At 43.7% G+C, this 20,092-nt stretch overlaps 1 protein-coding gene across 4 annotated transcripts in view; it reads left to right on the forward strand.

The window, feature by feature from the left end:
* TRNAU1AP (tRNA selenocysteine 1 associated protein 1) overlaps nt 1–20,092 on the forward strand; it is a 247,886-nt gene that overhangs the window by 38,054 nt on the left and 189,740 nt on the right. For all 4 annotated transcript variants that reach the window (XM_078682552.1, XM_078682555.1, XM_078682554.1 and 1 more), the window contains exons 2-3: nt 2,386–2,483; nt 3,037–3,136. In XM_078682552.1, the coding sequence (XP_078538678.1) occupies nt 2,386–2,483; nt 3,037–3,136 (198 nt within the window). The remainder of the gene's footprint in view (nt 1–2,385; nt 2,484–3,036; nt 3,137–20,092) is intronic.

Here is a 20,092-nt window from a genome sequence, read left to right on the forward strand (position 1 = left end):
ATTTAGTGGTGATTACATATGAGATTGAAGGACTGGAATCTAGATGCAGCATGGGGAGGTTTGAGTCCAAGTAGTTGCTTTGGAATCACTGTCCATGAGTTCTGGGTATGAGTATAACTGGTATGTGTGAGAGATAGTCTGGGTAGAGAGAGAGAGAGAGTCCTGTTGACTGGTTTATAAATGTCAGTCAAACATTTTGATAAGACCATGTCTAGGGAGGGTGAAAATGTGACTAAATAGATGCTTCCTGAATGTTTGCGCATTGGAACACAATTGAGAGGGAACAGAACAGAGTACCCGTACTACAAATGCGTGCAGAACACCAAGAGGCAATGAAACGAGTAGATTTTTTGGTTGTTTCTGAGAACTGAGACTCTTTAATCAATTTCTTCTTCACTGAATACAGAAAAGCACAGCCCAAATTTGTGAATGTTTGTGCATACCTGCACTTGGTGAAAAGGCACAGGAACTATTAAGTAAGTTAGTGTAGAAACCTTCTTGTTTCAAAACATACAACATTTTGAATTCACATAACGTTTCTTTCTCATGAATCTGTGTCCCGGACTTCAAATTGATCCCACTGACGAAATTCTGAGAGGCTGTTTCTAACTGAAAGCTGGACCATTTAGATCACCATCACAATGCAAGGAGGTATGACATCAGCAGACCTGAAACCAACAAATGTAAGAAAGAAAAGATCACAAGACAAAGCTTCCTAATCAATTCCCAATATCAAAAACAACATCTCTCAACATTTTAGGCTTGCCACATCGCTCCTGTAGTAAATATCTCCTTTCAACCTGCAGCTCGTAGTATCTGAATCCCTGAAAATAAATGTAATAAAATAGCTGAAACTTTAGAGATGCAGCTAAAAAATAGTTTGGCATTTCTGTATCCTTTTCACTGAGCCCAAAATACAACCAGTTACTGGAGAACAACTTAGAAAAAAGACTACATATAAAAATAACCATTTCTAAAATTACTTAGTCCCCTACTGTATGCTTTCCTCCCCTTTAGTAGTGTGTATATACTAATTACTTGAGGCATGGCAGGCGGAGTGGAAGGACACCCAACAACCCAGGATAGGGTTAACTGCCCCAAATGAATACTATTTGACGTGACCTTGGTGCACTTAAAAATGAATAAATACTGATTTATGGTAACATTTTTAGAAAGGGCAACTGTTTTTGCTGGGAATTGATGTAAATAGTTATGAAATATAAAATGCCAATAATCCTGTTCTTGTATTTTTAGTTAGTGAGATTTATATTTTTTTATGAAAGTTAAAGTTTTAACTGAATGAGTAAATAATGATTTATTTCCAGGAAAACATCTCGTAGAAATTGATTCTTTAAATATTATAATAAAATATACATAAAACAATAAATATCCAAATGCCTTAATTATCAAATAGGTAGTAAAACAATATCCAGTATTCACATCATCAAGTGTTAGACAATTATCCGTCATAACAGAAACCAAGCAAATGTCATAAATTAATACCAGAAATTCATACGGTTTCCCGGAATATATATCTAAGTTACATTCTTCTCTTACTTAACAGAGAACTCTTCAAGCTCAGCATTTTACCGCTGTAGGATAATACATAATATTTTCATTTCGAGATCTGGAGTTCTGCATAAAAAGCCTTACGGTATCACATTCAAAATGATCTTTTCTATCGTGCTTCACCACTAGTTCTAATGCCAATCTTCCTTGTTAAAAGTTGAATATTGTTCTTTCTCTTATTCAGAAAGAAACAACAAACCAAAAGAAGATGGATTGAAAAGCATTTGGGTTTTAAATTACAGTATATTTTCCATTTTATTTAAAAAATGCTCTGCAGCCTTCAAATCCCCAACCTGGATCAATTACAATTCGAAACTGCAAAATAATACTTTGCTTTTGTTTATCTAGGAGCTTGAACAAATAAGGAAAGGTCTCAACATCCCATAAGCTCCTAAGCGAGTGGTCAACTGATGGCTTGGACATGATAGCCCTATCACCTCCGAATGGGCCTTCCCGTACCCCATTGCAGAGAATGCGTTTCACCTTATTTATCGAAAGAACTTAGTTCTTGAAAATGTAAATTCCCAGTCTGGAATCCCTTAAACATTTCTGAATAAATCGAAATACTTAATCGAACCGTTGCCTACATTTTAGCTGAAAAAGATAGAATATACAAGCATGAGGCACTTGGCTAATTTGCCAAGAGCGAGAGTGTGCAATAAATGAGTAAACTTTAATAGGTCTGTCTAAATGAGTGTGTTTGAGCATTTGTGGGGGCATACTGCAGTTTCTAGAAGGGTTTTCAAGCAACATTTATTTTCATTTATGCTCTTGTGCCTGTTTCATTCTGATGGTTGATGTATGATTTTCCCACAGCTTGAGCCATACATGGATGAGGCATTTGTGACCAGGGCCTTTGCCACTATGGGTGAGCTCGTTCAGAGTGTGAAAATTATTAGAAACCGAGTTACTGGGTGAGTACTTTGTGTAGGAATCTCTTTCTAGTAGTCCTGTGTTTCAGTTCCTGTATGCCTATTGTTGAAAAGATTATCCCCATCGTTCCCAAACTCAGAATTTTATTTTTTGACATTGCCTCTATTTCAATCATGAAATCGCTGGTGGGGCGTGATCCATGTAGTGTGTAGTTCCTTTAGTTATCTGAAGTCTTTAGTGACCCGATTTAATATTTTTAGCCGCATCCCTCCTGTGCAGTGTTTTCACCGTCTTCCATTTGCAATCTTGCCATTGAGGGATCCATTTCCTCTTTAAGGCATGCATTTAAAAATTCTGTTTGTCCCATTTAAAGCAAAAAAGGTATTTTCCTTCATAATTCAGGTGCAGCAAACATTGGTTTGCCAAAATAGGTTGATTGCAAAGTACTCAAATATGTGAATGGCCAAACTCGACGTGCACTTTTGCAGTTTAAATTTGTACTTTTTCCACAGTTATTTGATAAAGTAGTGATGAGTAAATGTTATTATTTCAGATTTGTAATCAAGAATTCAAATTTTCTTTTCTTTCGTGTAGGATTCTAGCAGGCTATTGCTTTATAGAGTTTACTGATCAGGAAAAAGCAGGAAGATGTTTGCATAAACTAAACACAAAACTTATTCCAGGATCCAGGCCGGTGAGTATGAGTTTGTTCACTTTCTGCCTAATAAGAAATAGGGAATCTGCTTTTAATCTGCTTGTGTCTACAAGCAGATTTCACTTCTGGGTTGGTGCACTGTAAGTAACTTTTAAACAAGGCCCGCCTGCTCTGCCAGCTGTTGTGTCTCAAAATGCTAAGTAAACCCTCTGCTTTTGTGAGGTCCTCGGAAGTCTGCGAGCTTGTAGAAAACTTTACTACATGTTATTAATAGCATTCTTTCATATATATTGGTGAGGTTAGTTTTTGAACAGTTTGAATGTGTGGATCAGGATAGTGAAGTCCTGGTTCAATAACTAAGAATTTGTTACAAGTTAGTGAAGGATAAAAAAACAAGGACTGTGTTACTGGTGAAAGTGGAAAAGAACTGTGTGTGCTGGATGGCAGGGAGAAGTGTGAGGCATCGTTTAGGTATGAGGAGGTGGAAAAGCAGGTGTAGGGTTTAGAGCAAAAAGTGTGCTGTGTATGAGAGTAGAAAGCGTGATATTTAAAGTTAGTATAATAAGTAAAAGAAAACATTTTTTTGAACCACTGTGCAACTGAAGAGAAAGGGACTGATTTGAGGCAGATGTGAACAATATGTACAGCTATTCTGTAATAACTCAGCATGACATAGCCAATGGATAAAGTGGGCTGATTGATTGCCCTACAATGTACTGCGCAGAAGCAAAATGTGAATAACCTTTTAAAAGACCAAGAAATTAAACCCACTGGCCAAAAGTCTCTCTATGAATGTAAATATTATATAATGGTTTGGGAAAAACAATGGTCTGACGAGACAGCTAAAGTTGTCTCCAGACCTAAAAAGCAAATAGAAATTCCTGAGAACATGGGAAAATGAGTTAGGTATTCGAATATATTTTTATTTATTTTTGACATGTTTTTGTTTTAGTTTTTCTTTATACACAGTTTAGCCATTGTTGCAATCACATGATATCAGTTCTTAGGTTACATTGTTCTCAATCTTGAACACATGAGCTTCCAGTTTTCCTCATCAGTTCCCATTTTGTCTTATATCTTTTACATTGTCAAGTTAATTGTGTTACTGTATGTTACTCTAGCAGTGACACGTCAGCAAACCTTGGGTCACCAACAATAATTCTATTTAGCTGTGTGCCACTAGTGTCTGTGCCTGATTTAAACCTAATATGCGCTCTTCAATTGATCTTTTGTTCATTTCTTCAGGGACTCTTCTTTTCTCGCCTTATGACATTAGCCAATCCTGTGTGGAACTTCAAATAGGTGCTTCTCACTGTTTATTGGTCTATTTCTTCTTATTGCTGTGAATTACTTATGGTCAGGCGTCTTCCTTTATTCTGTGAAATTACAGTATCTGTTCATCCCATACCTGTGGTGCATCTGTGTTTACTTCATTCACCGGGAGCGCAGGGCCAACTTCAGAAGCACCTCGACGTGATATGTAACCTATGAAAAGATTTACTGCCTTGAGAAAGCCCATGGCTAACTAGGCCCCATGGGCGAAACATGTGTTGGCTGCTTTTTCTTCCTTTGTTTGTTTGTGAACCTATCCACCTTCTTTTAATAAAAGAACTACAAACTAAAAGATACATATTGGACGGTATCATTTTTTAACATTAAAAATAGGAGACCAACTTTCTTTCTCTAAAACCCTTTCGGGTTATCATAGGTGTAGTCCAGCTGGCTACTACATTTTTCCATCTCGTTTTCTAAAAGTCCTGGAGACTTACAAACAGCATTTTGGGGAGTATGTGGCTAGTGGTGAAATTATTTGTCTGTCGTGGACCCAGTAGTATTTGAACACTTTACTTAAACTTGGGAGTTCACTCCTGCAGTTCTCTTTTGTACCAGAGGGTGGTCATTCTGCTAACTTCAGAGTATAGTGTGAAGTATTTCTCCTCAGCCAACAGAGTCACTTCTAGCCACCTGGATAGCCATTTTGCTGTACTGCTATATAATAAAGTTTGAGGTCCAGTACTCCCAGTACTATTTCGTCTGTGTGCAAAATGCTACCCCTGTAGCACTCTCTTCTCTAGAGTAGGTCTTCTATAAGAGAGTTGTCTTTGCAATGGAATACTGCTAAAGCAGAGGTATATTAGCATGGTAGTATTATAATTTTAGTTAAGAAAAGCCTGCCTTGAACCTAAAGTGGCTGTGTTTTCCAGAACTGCGTTGACCCTTGTATCCCTCTTATGGACCTTCCAGCTATCCATCCATGATATCCAGTATATTTGGACTCTGAGAAAATAAAATGTGTCTCGGGTCAAAAGATTGCATGTTCTGTATGAAAGTCTGTATAAATAGGAAAAACAAATCCTTTTCTGTAATCTCACTCACAGTTTGGCTATTCTTGCAAGATGGTTCACCATATCAGTTGATGGTCTTGAACCACTCCCAAGATCTCTAATATATATAATAGGATGTTATACAGAAAAACATTCTGGAGGCACAAAATAACCCTAGAACTCTTTTTAAAGTAATAAAGGATTTAGCTGGTGCAGCACATCACCCTGAACCCCCTACACTGTCCACCACACAATGCAATCTTCTTGCGAACTGAAAATATCTAAAATTTACTCGGACTTAAGGGAATCTGATGACTTAAGTCCTATTTCAACATCAATCCCAACCCCTAGCAGATCCAATGAGCCGTAAGATCCGTCTAGGAACTTGCTTACCAATTGTAATCCATTAGATCCCACCTCTTTCACAGAGATCTTAAATAGCATTAAATCCGGATCACCGAATGACCCCATTCCAGCACACATACTAAAACAACTTGACTCAAGCATCCTAAATGAAATTAGAACGCTGCTAAATGCATCATTGGGTGAAGCAGTAGTACCAGAGACCTGGAAACACGCTATGGTTGTACCACTACTCAAGAAAGCGAATGGAGATCCAGAGATCTTCTCGAATTTACGCCCTGTCTCACTCCTCCCAATCTTCTCTAAAATTATGGAAAAACATGTGAATAGACAACTAGCGGAATTTGTTAATACCAACAGGCTGCTGCATCCATCTCAGTCGGGTTTCAGAGCGGGATATTCCACCGAATCCACACTATTAGGAGTGACTGAAACTATCTGTCAAGCACTGGATGAGGGTGGTACAGTGGCACTCATTTTATTAGACCTCAGTGCCGCCTTCGACACCATCTCCCTTGGAACATTGATCCAGACTCTGGAAGGGATAGGGGTGAGAAGTACAGCTCTGAAATGGTTAGAACATTTTCTGTCCAACAGATCATTCCAGGTTTTTTCAAAAAATAACACCTCCAATATTTTGACCTCCCCTTACGGAGTGCCTATGGGGTCGATTTTAAGCCCGCTGCTTTTCAATATTTATATAAGTCCGATAGCAAAAATAGCAGAGGAAGCTGGCCTTACAATATTTTCTTATGCGGACGATACGCAGCTTGTCTTCTCCCTAGCGGCAGCAGATAAGGCGGAAACATCTCCCCTTCTCATTGGGCTTCAAAGAATGGCGGAATGGATGCACGCCAAGAAATTGAAACTGAATGGCGAGAAAACTGAGCTGCTTATCTTTGGAGAACAAAAAGAGCTCTGGGGCCCGTCACACTGGCCTGCAGAAATGGGTCCTACCCCGCTCCCTGTTCAATCTTTTTTTTTTTTTTGGCAGTTTTATATAGCGCGAACTAGAACCGAACCGAATCAGCTATCAGAGCGCTTTACATAGCACCAGTTACGTTACATGAGGACACACTTTCATTTTAGGCACGGGGAGATTAAGTGATTTGCCCAGAATCACAGGGGTTTTTTGGCGTCGTTACCGAGACTCGAACCCAGATTCCGAGGTCGAGCGCCTTAGCCGTTAGGCCAACCCCTCTCCTTATCTGTTCGCAATTTGGGTGTTGTAATTGACGACAAACTGTCTATGCAACAACAAGCAGCTAAAATTGCCTCTATTTGCTTTGCCATTCTAAAATGGCTGAGGAAAATTTTTTGGCAGCTTCATGAGGGGGCGCAAAAGACAGTAGTCCAGGCTCTCATTGGCTCAAGACTAGATTATGGGAATATCCTATATCTAGGTACTAACAAAGAGATCACACGTCGGTTGCAGGTCATCCAAAATGCGGCAGCCAGGGTACTTCTCCGCCTTCCTAAGCGGGCGCGTATCGCTGAACATCTACACAACTTACGTTGGCTTAAGATGGGCAACCGATCGAAATTTAAAGCACTATGTTTTATGTTCAGAATAAACACGGGGGAAGCCCCAGGATATTTATGTAAGCTGGTCCAAAAATTCATCCCGTCCCGTAACCTTCGTTCTTAAAATCAGGCAAGGTTTGTTGTCCCTAGATTTAAGCGAGCGCGAATGGGCGGCCGCTCTTTCGCTTACCTGGCTCCGACTCTTTGGAATTCGCTCCCATTGCAATTGCGACTGGAACCGAGCTACAGAAAATTCCGGAAAGGCATTAAGACCTGGCTATTTACCAATAAATTTGTATAGACTAAGGTCTCCTCATGGCTGAGTACGGATCCAGGGCGCCGGGAAACACTCAGGATAGCTGTTGCGCCATACAAGTTCAATGAATAAATAAATAAATAAATATCCACTTACAATTATATTACCTGTCCACATCATAGGGACCAAACTTGATAATGAACATTGGATGGTTATAATTCATAGACCCAATGGCTTTGAAACCCCGAATGGCACTAAGCACTATATTTATTTATTTATTTATTTTGAAAGTTTTATATAGCGCGAACAAGATCTTTGCAGATATCAGAGCGCTTTACAAAGCCGGGAATACCAACAAGCGAGTGAATTTAAACATAATAAGTGGGAGGGGTAGGTACGTGAGGGAGCAAATTAGTACAGCAAATCAATAATAAAAATATAACAGTTAAAAGTGTGCATAGCTGGTCAGTAGCGTCAATAATACAGGTGAAATACATAGTCATAGATAATAATACAGGTGAAATACATAGTCATAGAGTTCGAACATAATAATACAGGTCGGTGTAGAGTCTTTATAGATCCATGCTCATAGGTCAGGTGTATTTGGCCATAAAAATAGCTTTCACTTCTTTCTTAAAAAGTGTAGTGGAGGAGATGAGCCTAGTTTCAGGAGGGAGTGAGTTCCAGATCCTGGGTGCCATTCCTGAGAAAGAGCGTTTATAAGTTTTTTCCTTCCGGAATCTTCGAGGTTTTAGCAGAAGATTGTTTGTGCCTCTGGTGTTTCTAGAGCCGCCAGAGATTGACAGCTTCTGAGTGAGGTATCCGGGAGAGCTCAGGTGTAGAGCCTTGTGTGTCATGCAGGCGATTTTCAGATGTATTCTGGCTTCAAAAGGCAGCCAGTCTAGTGATTTCAGGTCAGGGGAGATATGAGAGGGCTTTTTTGATCCAGTGATGAGTCTCGCTGCAGCGTTTAGAGAGGCTCTTAGGGGTGCAGTAGTGGTTAACGGGCGACCGCAGAGGGCGGTGCTGCCGTATTCAATTCGCGGGATGACCAGTGCTTGTACTGCAGTTTGGAAGTCTTTGGCTGGTAGGAAGGGTTTAAGTTTCCTTAGGGTATTGATTTGGAAGTTCGCTCCCTTAGTAACCTTGCTGATATGGTGCTGCATGTTGAGATTGGAGTCAAGAGTTATGCCTAGGGATTTCGCTGAATCCACTATGGTGGGTTGGACATTGAGTGCAGTTAGCTGTTTAAGCCAGGTTTGAGTGGTAGAGATCTTAGCTGGAGGTGAGATCAGCAGGAATTCTGTTTTCAGAGCATTGAGTTTGAGATGATTATCAGCAAGCCAGGATTGGGTGCTTCTGATCGTAGAGTTCAGGAGTACGATGTCATTGAGGGATTGTAATTTGAGATATAGTTGAGTGTCATCTGCGTACATGTGAAAAAGTACATTGGATGCTTGAAGCAAGGTGGTGAGAGGTTCCATAACTAAGTTGAACAATGTTGGTGAAAGGGAGGATCCTTGGGGGACACCTAACGAAACAGGTATTGGAGAGGACATCAGGTTGTTGCTCTTGAATTTCTGTGACCTGTTGTGTAGAAAGGAGGTGAACCACTTGAGAACAGTCCCGGAAAGACCCATTCTTGTGTTCAACAGATCGAGTAATTTCTCATGTTTAACAGTGTCGAACGCTGAAGAGAGATCAAGAAGGATGAGGAGGCAGGTATCCCCTTGATCTAGGATTTGAAGGGCGTCGTCGATTATGTGAGTCATAGCAGTTTCGGTGCTGTGACCTGCTCGGAAGCCTGATTGATGAAGGTTAAGGAGATCAAACAGATCAATGTGTTTAGTCAGTTGTAGTTGAGCGCATTTTTCCAATAATTTGGCGAGAGTGGGAATATTGGTAATGGGACGGTAGTTGTTTAGGTCGGATGGGTCGGCAGTAGGTTTCTTTAGCAGAGGTGTGACTTGTCCAACTTTAAGGGAGTCAGGGATGGTTCCTTCTTGGAGTGAGCTGTTGATAATCTTAGTCCAGAGTGGAAGGAGTAGTGGGATGAAATCTTTGACAGCGTTAGCAGGGAGGGGATCCGTGAGGTGATTGGAAGGTTTCAGGGTGCTGAGCAGTTTGCCTATTTCTTCTTCGGAGTAGGTTTCAAAGGTTGACCATGTAGCATTGTTTTTAGGTCCGGTGGGTGTTATGCAGTTGAGTGTGGTGTGGAGTCTTGCGTCAGCGCGGAGATCTTTCTTTATGTTGTCAGTTTTTTGGGTAAAGAAAGCGGCGAAGTCTTCAGAGGAGGGTGCTTCGTGCAATGTACTGAGAGGTTGGGGTTGTTCCTTGGTTTGTGTTCTGATTAACTCAAACAGTTTTCTTGGGCGGTTTTTTGCTTGGTCGAGCTGGAGGCTGAAGAAGTTTGCTTTTGAGCGCTTTATTTTCCTGAAGTAGGCGTTTCTCTTTTTCTTCAGGGTTTTCAGGTGCAGTGCAGAGGGAGCTGCCCTCCAGGTGCGCTCTGCCATTCGCATGGCTCGTCTATCTTCATTGAGACTCCCGTCGTACCATGGATTGGAGATTTTAGCGGAGACTCTTTTTAGCTGCATAGGAGCAGCCTCATTGATTATTGAGGTCATGGCGTTGAGATAGTGGTCAGTCAGGGATTGTACATCTGTAGCTCCCGTGGGCGGGAGTAGGATGTCGCGACTGTTCGGGGGTAGGGAGACTGGGTTGAGTTTTTTCAGGTCTCTTTTCCAGACTTTAGTTCTGGAGGGTTGAACCGGGTTGAGTTTGACTTTTTCATTGATGAAGAATGTGACAGTATGATGGTCTGACCAGTCACAGGGTTGGATAGACTCAAGTTGAGCAGCGTCCTCTCTGGCGATGATAAGGTCGAGGATAGAACTATACAAGGTAAACCATAGATGGCATCATACACTGAAGCGCCTTCACTTCGTAGACCAGGCACATTGAGAAACATTCTGGCAAGAGTGTGAATCCAAGGAGGAAATCACTCATTCTTTAATCAAAGTCACTGTTATCTAGCTCCCATAGGAAAATTCTATGGAAACTTAAGCATATCACTGATGTCATGGATACCCAAACCTCCTAGAGGTCATACTCTTGGGCATGCTGTCATAAAAGAAGTGCTCTCCTCCATTAAATTAGGTATAACAATCACATATGTTGTTAGCAGTGAAACGGGCCTTTTTAGGTCTCGCCTACGCAGTGCACACGCACTGCATAGGAGACCTTTAGCCATTGTGCAGCTCTTTTTCCAAGCACATACTCGTGCTTGTGGCTGCATACGCCTTGCAGGAGTGCGCAGCAGTGCGCCACAAGCACATGCTCTGAAAAAGAGCAGATTGCTCTCTCCAGCACGCACCACTCGCGGGTGCACCCCTCCGCCTTTCTTCTCCCGCTGCAGCGGGAGGCACGCGCGCTTGTTTTCTTTCTGTCTGTGTTTGATGCTGTACAGTCTTTTTGACAATCTTCCTTATTAATTCGCAGCTCTATGTACTTTTGCCAGAATATTTAATCAGATCTCATTTTATACGAACTGGGTTGTGACATTTAAATCGGAAGTGTTGAGGCTCGTTTGGGATAATGTAATAACATTTTTTACAAGAATTTCCAGCTTACTCCCTGAGAACTTAGATTTACATTTTCTGTCATCTGTGATGCAAACCCTGCCTTAGGAAACAGTTAAAGTAACACCAGCTCTCTGCAACAATCATTCATTTTCAGAAACTACTCACCGTACTTTATAACTTGAGCTACAGGCAGCTACAATATAACATAACACATTAAAAAAAGCTTTTCTACCGTTTTCATCTCCGAGCGTGAAGATCAAGCACTATTGAAAAGCATGTATTCGCTCCATCTCCTGCTTGCATCACTGCATCGTTTATCAGTAGGGCATTCCATTATTGTGCAGCACATGCTTATACTGCAGCACATTCTCATTACACAACTTATACTTCACACAGAGCCTTTACACGTAAACAAAACTTTCAGAAACAACAAAGATTGGCATGCGATAGTGGGCATATTACCCCATAATATTTTACCAGTATTGGAATTTTTGATCTGCACAATACACCAAATCTATGCAACAGACACAGAATCTTTGCAACAGACCCATTAACTCGCTGATTTACCTTGAATACAATCCTAAGCAAGTTACACGTTATGCTCTTCAGGAAGCACACTACATGTTAAAGAGTTTGTGTGATGATTCGTAACAGAAACGAGATTAGGCATACAATCCTGTAGCAAATGCATTTAACTAGACCATCTTCGGGTTATCATAGGTGTAGTCCAGCTGGCTAATACATTTTTCCATCTTGTTTTCTAAAAGTCCTGGAGACTTACAAACAGCATTTTGGGGAGTATGTGGCTAGTGGTGAATCTATTTGTCTGTTGTTTACCCAGTAGTATTTGAACACTTTACTTAAACTTGGGAGTTCAGTCCTGCAGTTCTCTTTTGTAGCAGGAGGGTAGTCATTCTGCTAACTTCAGAGCATAGCGTGAAGTATTCCTCCTCAGCCAACGGAGTCTCTACTAGCCTCCTGGATAGCCATTTTGCTGTACTGCTATATAATAAAGTTTGAGGTCCAGTACTCCCAGTACTATTTCGTCTGTGTGCAAAATGCTACCATGTAGCACTCTCTTCTCTAGAGTAGGTCTTCTATAAGAGAGTTGTCTTTGCAATAAAGTTCCAATGATCAGGAAAGATCCTTGTGGCACCTCCATGTGACAAAATAATCCCTAAAACCTGTGGTGTCCCCTGGTTCCATACTGTCTCCAGTCATCTTCAACCTCTGCTGGGGCCCTTGGGGGTTCATTCACAGATAACCGCATAAAGATTCACCAGTCTGCCCATGATACACAACTGTACCTGAAAGTCTCCTCTGCTCCAGTTATCCAATGGCACTGCCTCAATCTATTCCAGACCTGGATGTCCAAAGCTTCCTTGAATCTTAACCCCACCGGTGTTGTATTGGTTCCACCCATTTAGTCTATGATTCTTTGCTTATGACTACCTGGTTTTTGGACCTTTACTGTGGGTGAGTCTCACTACCCGAGTCTCACTCTCAGTAAATTCACTGTAATTGGACTGAGCATGTTAACTGCAAGTGCCCGCCTTCTAAGAATGCTGCTGTACAGCTAGGGTAAGGGCACAGAGCCGGTTACTCGTAATCATGTGCAGGCTGTGCATACAACACTGCCATTGTGCGTAACCCAGTAATTGCACACATATAACCTGACACCAAAGGGTCTTTGCAAGGATAGTTGTTGACCTGGGTAGGCCTTCTAATATTAGTGAGTATTAATGAACAGGTCAGAAGGATTGACTGGAAAATCTATAGTGCTTTTACTGTATTAGACACTAGCAGCCCATCCCGACGTTGTCCGGGTATGAATTGCTGCCAGACAGTAGTATATTGTTTTGTAGGATTTCGTTTAGATAGCATTTCTTATCTGTGACAGGCCTGTGAAACGCTCCGATTCACAGCGCACTGCCGATGCACTTAAGAGTGCGCATTCAGTAGTGTGTGAACTCGAGTTTCCCTACTTTATTTGTCCTTGCAATATTATATAGCGCGAACTCGACAACATGGCATGAGCACAATTTACATTACAGAAGAACACATTCATTTGTGGTAGGCACGGGGAGACAACGCGATTTGCCGGGAATCACAGGATGTTGAGCTGATGCCGAGATTCGAACGTAGCTCCCCAGCTCTAAAGTTCGCAATTCTAGAACTTGTGGCGGGAGGTGTGTCTAAAAGTGTATGTCGGTGCTGGTCATCAATGAGAGAGACCTGTGCATTTTTCAAATGGGTGGTGAAAAAATATGAGTATGTTGCTGGAGATGTGGGCCGCCGTGCCACCAATGTACTTACCGGGGGAGGGTAAACACCCATTATTCCGCAACTTTCTTTCCGCATACCATCACTCCGCATACTTTCATTACGAAAGTACCAAAGTACCATGACTCCGCAATGCCATTATAACGCATGGCATTACAGTTTATATGCTTTTACCACGCATACATTTACATAGAAATTCGTTGTAAATTCATGAATGGTAAAAGCATGTTTTTTTAAAATGTTTGGATAAGGTAAGTATGGGTATAGGGGTATATGTTTTGGGGTACTGAGGTATATGTTTTGGGGTGTTTGGGTATTTTAAGGGTTCAGATATAGTTTTGGGTTATGGGGTACAGGGGTAGTTTTAGGGTTTGGGATAGGTATGGGTTTTGGGGTTCAGGGCTAGGTTTAGGGTTCAGGGCTAGGTTTGGGTTTTGGGGTATAGGGGTATTTTTAGGGTTCAGGGGTAGCTTTGGGGTACAGGGGTATTTTAAGGGTTCAGTTCTAGGTTTGGGTTTTGGGGTACAGGGGTATTTTTAGGGTTCAGGGCTAGGTTTGGGTTTTGCGGTACAGGGGTATTTTAAGGGTTATGGGGTAGGTTTGGATTTTGGGGTACATGGTTATTTTTAGGGTTCAGGGCTACGTTTGGGTTTTGCGGTACAGGGCTATTTTAGGGTTCAGGGGTAGGTTTGGGGGTTCAGGGTTATTTTTAGGGTTCAGGGCTACGTTTGGGTTTTGGGTTACAGGGGTATTTTTAGGGTTCAGGGGTAGGTTTGGGTTTTGGGGTACAGGGGTATTTTAGGGTTAGGTTTGGGTAGAGTGGTATTTTTAGGGTTCAGGGCTAGGTTTTGGGGTACAGGGGTATTTTTAGGGTTCAGGGGTAGGTTTGGGTTTTGAGGGACAGGGGTATTTATAAGGTTCAGGGCTAGGTTTGGGTTTTGGGGTACAGGGGTATTTTTAGGGTTTAGGGATAGGTTTGGGTTTTGGGGTACAGGGTATATTTATAGGGTTAAGATGGGTTAGTGTTTAAGGGTGTTGGGGTATTTTAAGGAGTAAGGGTGGGTAATGATTATGGGGTGCAGGGGTATTTAAAGGGAGCAGGGTGGGATTAGCACACGATATGAGACATGGCATGAAGGGCGGAACGTACCACACGCCCCCAGCGTTTGTCACGCCCCCAGCACACGCCCACAGCACAACGCAGACACGCCCACAAGAGACTACTTTGCTGGCATGGTTCTTTTACCTTTTAAACGTGTATGGTGGGCGCCTGCATAGCATATGTCCTTCTGCTGCAACTGCCCTTTCCAACGCTGTATTGGCTGTTGTGATTGGTGCTGTGGTTCCTGAGATTACCCGCCTCAAAGGTTCGGGTTCTCTCTTTATTATATTTTTAGTATGGATATGGATATAGGTGGAATCTGCGATACAGTTCGGTAGGCCCCACATAGGCCTACATAGTCCAACAAAATGTCAAACTAGGCTAAAACATACACGCTGATTTTGATTTGCAGTTCTGTGCATATCACACCAACATCTCATGGTACTTCAAGAATTGTCATATTTCTGTGGCTCAGCTCATAATTAGCTTTTAGGCCATTGTCCTGCCTACTGGGCCAGGTTAATTAATCACAAAAAATAGTAATTATAAGTGATTGACTTAGTTCCTGGGACAGCCAGGGGCCTGGGAAGTGTGGGCAGGTGGGTGCTTTGTTGGTAGGTAGTAGAGCGGCAGTGCAAGATACCCCCCAACCTGCAGGAGAGGAGAACGAGGAGCCAAGCGGAGGAGAAGGCTGGTGCCATGAGCCATAAAATACAGCTCCCCACTAAGTACTTACTTTTAGAAGCCAGGGGGTATGTTGAAAATGCTCCTTTTGGCTAGAGCTCGCCACCAGGAGCAGACCGATCCCAGAATGGAGAAAACTGGCCCACCGGGTCTAACGATATGCAACCATAACGATTTGACACTAGAGCAGAAAAACAAGAGTGTGGCACTCCGCTATAGTGCTTGAAATTACTCTGGGTGGACCTTGGCCCGAGGGTCATCTCATCATTACTTAACTATGTCCCTTTGAGAAAGAGGCGTGCGAGCTCCTGCTCCTGGCCTGGGAGTGCCTTATAATGCCCTGTGTGGGTTTATTTGCTGTTTTATTTTGCTTTGTGATGCCCCAAGGAAAAGCAGGGGCAACACCAACGCTTTCCTAATGTGTTGTGTGTGGGGTAGGGGCTGTAGAAGATAAAGCAGCCTATGTTTGAGGGTAGATTTAATTTATGAACCCAGGAGAGTTGTTCATTAATTTTGAGTACTCCGAGAGCTGGGCCTGAGTGGTCTTCAGCTCGGGACTGGAGGGACTCCTTGGGGTGGGTCCTATGAAGGCATTATGTGACATAGAGAGTGTAAAACAAAGATTTTAACACAAGTTTTAGTTGAAGTGAAGTGCTAATTTTCAAATATTCTATTGACAGATTCTTGATGAACATTGTAATGCTTATGTTAACAATTAATGCATTTGAATATGGTTATTGATTCCATTGGTTTTAATGACGAAAGGAATTATGGTTATTATTAATTTGGTGACACCCTGATAAAGCCAGTTGACCTGCCTTATATATTTTGATGAGGTGACCCCTTTTTTTAGGTCTCGCCTCTCAATGCGCATGCGCATTGAGCAAGACTATAGGGGCTTAAACAGAGGTTTAACTAGCTGGCGATATGATGCTGTGCCCATACGATTTTAGGTCAATGTGCAAGCGCATTGGGCTAAAATGCGCGTGCACATCATCAAATCGCCAGCCATCTGTTCCCAGCTTGGTGCCTCCGCTCCTGCTCTCTCCTGGCTGCTCCTCCCCTAATTATTCACGGCCGGCCGGCCGGCAGGCCGTGTCTCGTTTTATTCTTTTAAAGTAGCTATTTCCTTCCTTCCCCATTTGAAGTTGGACCTGGAAGCAGTGAGTAGTATTGGTAGATGATGATCTTTCTATTTCAATCGGTCTTGAATTCATCTGAGAGGGGTGTTATTGCACAGGAGTCCCTTTACAATATTAGACAGGTTGCTACTGCAGTGGACGCCAAGTCTGTACAGATAGCGCTTTCAGAGAACACGAGGTTTCTTCATTGTTAACGTTATTGAAATAACAGAGAGCGACGCGCGTGGAATGCGATGAACTGAACTCAGTGGACACCACAGTGACTTCCTCGGAGCAACTCTTAACCGCACTCAAGCCATGACTCATTACATTTGCGTTCTCTGCAAGAACGTCACCCTCTTGGGCTGGCATAAATAAACAGCACTATATACTTTAAGGGGTATTGTGCAGAGCTGTTTGACAGATCTTTTGCCATGATGGCTTTTCTAGCCATGCCCCCGATTTTTATTTCACTATTGAACCATAATGGATTGTCAAGTTAGTCCTCTTGTGAGAGTTGATTCAACTTTCTGTATTCATTGCATGTTTTTGTATGTGACATTATTTTTTAGGACTTGTGCCCTGTGTGTAACGTAATCGGTGCTTATGTAAAGCGCTCCAATACCTTTGGGTCGAGTCACTGGTGTCAAGGTCCCGAGTTGCGGTGATGCACCGTCATGTTTCCGACTTGCAGGATCGGAATACTTGCAGAGGGCAGTCGCGTATCAATGTGAGATTACAGCAGCCTTGTGTTAAACTAATTGCGGACACATGCTGTAATTAGCACGCAGTACTTTCAAAGCGCTTCATTTCCTTAAGCAGGTGACACACGCTTTTGACACACAATTAGAGCGGCGGCTCGATTTATCGACCTCGGTAGAATAAACATTTGCAGTGACTTCATATCCGTCCACGAGACTGACTGTCAGGCGCTACTGCCACACGCACCCCAGTAAAATCTCAGTCACTTCCTAAACCAGTCGTTTCTTATACTGTTGTGAAGTCTCACCCATTACCTATCACTCACCTCAAACTCATCAAGAGTGTCACTGGTTCCCCATCGTTGTGCACATGTGGTTCAAGTGAGCAAACTCCATAGCTTCGTCAAAACTGCTGAGGAGTCCCACCCAAATCCACGTCAGAGGTGTCACGCTTCAATGGAGTTCGCTAGTTATACGTCACTCACATCATTGGAGTCTCACACTCACGCGCCCCATCACTCACCTCAGGCAGTGCGCGTCTCTCTCAGTCATCATCAAACATGGTTCCCCATCGTTGTGCACATGTGGTTCAAGTGAGCAAACTCCATAGCTTCTTCAAAACTGCTGAGGAGTCCCACCCAAATCCACGTCAGAGGTGTCGCGCTTCAATGGAGTTCGCTAGTTATACGTCACTCACATCATTGGAGTCTCACACTCACGCGCCCCATCACTCACCTCAGGCAGTGCGCGTCTCTCTCAGTCATCATCAAACACCTCCTATAGTTCAATGGGGTCTCGGCCTCACTCCATCACCTACGTCATAGACGCCAGAGTGTCTCTCACTTCTCATACAGATCCATGGTTGAATGCAGTCTCCCCCTTAAACCACCTCTCTCCTCTGACTGTATGGAGTAAAGTTGTTACCTAAATTGCAGAATCCTGTGCTTCTGGGTTGTAATTGGGATGCACTTTGCATTGACTTCAGGGCTCATCACACATGGCCAGCTTGCTCCATTTCACCGTGTTGCGCCCCTTCCACCCACGCATTCCCAGCCCTTTGATGCTTCCGCCGCACTCAAATTGCTCCCCTCTCCCGTGGCGTTTGTAATCCTCCCCCCTGCGTTGCGCCCTCACCCTCACACTGTGCTTGCGTCTTTGTTTGCCTAATACACCCCAATGCTTGTTGTAGTCGCTGTGTAAATTGTACTGCCTCACACTGAGCATGCCACTGCAAAGCACTCGGCTGCTCAGCAAAAATGTGCCTGCCAAACTTAGCATTAGCCTAAATGTTTATTTGCAGTGTACTACCTGCATGGTAAATTTTCTGATTCAAGACTGAAGTGTATTCCAGAATATCATTTGTTTGACCTAATTTCTCTGCCTACACCCAGTTACGTGGAGAAGTGTGGCTCAATGGTTAGAGCGGCAGACCCTGATGCAGAGGTTTAGCCCAGGACCAGGGTTCAATTCCCCGCCTCGGCGGGTCTTGGGCTCAAAATTCCATGGACCTGATCATTCTCGCCTCGGTGCCTATTCCAATCATGGAGTCCCACTCTGCAACTCTGGGCAATAGCTTGCTTAATCTTCACAACGGCCCCCACAATGCTGAGGATGCCTGGCCTCCACTTTTGGGGTGCCCAGGAGTGGACACCTCACAGGGAAAAGCCAGGGTGGGTTCCACAGCGGTATTCGTACAAGCGCCTTGAGACCCTTGCGGGTGAGTAGTGCGCTATACAAGTATCAATTTACAATTTACAATTTTATGTTAAATTCACAACTTCTACAGTGTAATGTTGCGTGGCGAAATCCCCTTAATTCACAGTTTCTGACCCCAAATAAAATGTAGCCTGTAAGGTTCCCCGTATCCATGAGGAGAGCTTCCAATTATTTGCTTGATTTTTATTATTATGCATCAAGCTCCTAAACCAAACGTGCCTTCCTGGTATTTCATGGTGCTGGAGTCGATAACATGGTTCTCACTCTCTCCTCCTCTATCCCTCTCCCTGCTCTCCTCTCTCTCTCTCTCCCTCTCCCACTCACTCCACTCCCTCTCCTCTCCCTCCTTCCCTCTCGTCCTCCCTCTCTCTCCCTCCCCTCACTCTGTCACTCTCACCCTCTCCCTCTCTCTCTCCTCTCGCACCCTCTCTCTCCTCTCTCCCTCTCTTTACCTTCCCCCTGCTCTCCTTTTTCTCCCTCCCCATATTCCCCTCTGCCTGCTCTCCTCTCTCTCCCTCCCCTCTCTCTCCCCTCCGTCGTTCGCTCTCGTCCTCCCCCTCTCTTCTTACCCTCCCTCTCTCCCTATACCCTCTCTCCCTTCCCCTCTCTCCCTTTCCCTCGCTTCCCTCTCTCCCTTTCCCTCACTTCCCTCTCCCTCTCTCCTCTCTCACCCTCTGCCTCTCTCTCCCCCTCTCTCTCCTCTCGCCCTCTCTTTACCTTCCCCCTGCTCTCCTTTTTCTCCCTCTTCCCATCTCCCCCTCTGCCTGCTCTCCTCTCTCTCCCTCTCTCCCTCCCCTCTCTCTCCCCTCCGTCCTTCGCTCTCGTCCTCCCCCTCTCTTCTTACACTCCCTCTCTCCCTCTACCCTCTCTCCCTTTCCCTCACTTCACTCTCCCTCTCTCCCTTTCCCTCTCTTCCCGCTCCTCTCCCCGTCTACGTCTCTCTCTCTCCCACTCTCTCTCCTCTCTCTCCCTCTCTTTACCCTCTCCATGCTCTCCTTTTTCTCCCTCTCCCCATCTCCCACTCAGCACCACCACAGCATCACTCAGCACCACCACCACAGCATCACTCAGCACCACCACAGCACCACTCAGCACCACCACAGCACCACTCAGCACCACCACAGCATCAATCAGCACCACCACAGCACCACTCAGCACCACCACAGCACCACTCAGCACCACCACAGCATCACTCAGCACCACCACAGCATCACTCGGCACCACCTCAGCACCACTCAGTGCCACCACAGAACCACCACAGCACCACTCTCCACCACTCTGCACCACCACAGCACCACCACAGCATCACTAAGCAACACCACAGCATCACTCAGCACCAC

This window comes from Lissotriton helveticus, chromosome 3_1 (genome assembly GCF_964261635.1).
Source record: "Lissotriton helveticus chromosome 3_1, aLisHel1.1, whole genome shotgun sequence".
In the NCBI taxonomy this organism is placed as follows: domain Eukaryota; kingdom Metazoa; phylum Chordata; class Amphibia; order Caudata; family Salamandridae; genus Lissotriton; species Lissotriton helveticus.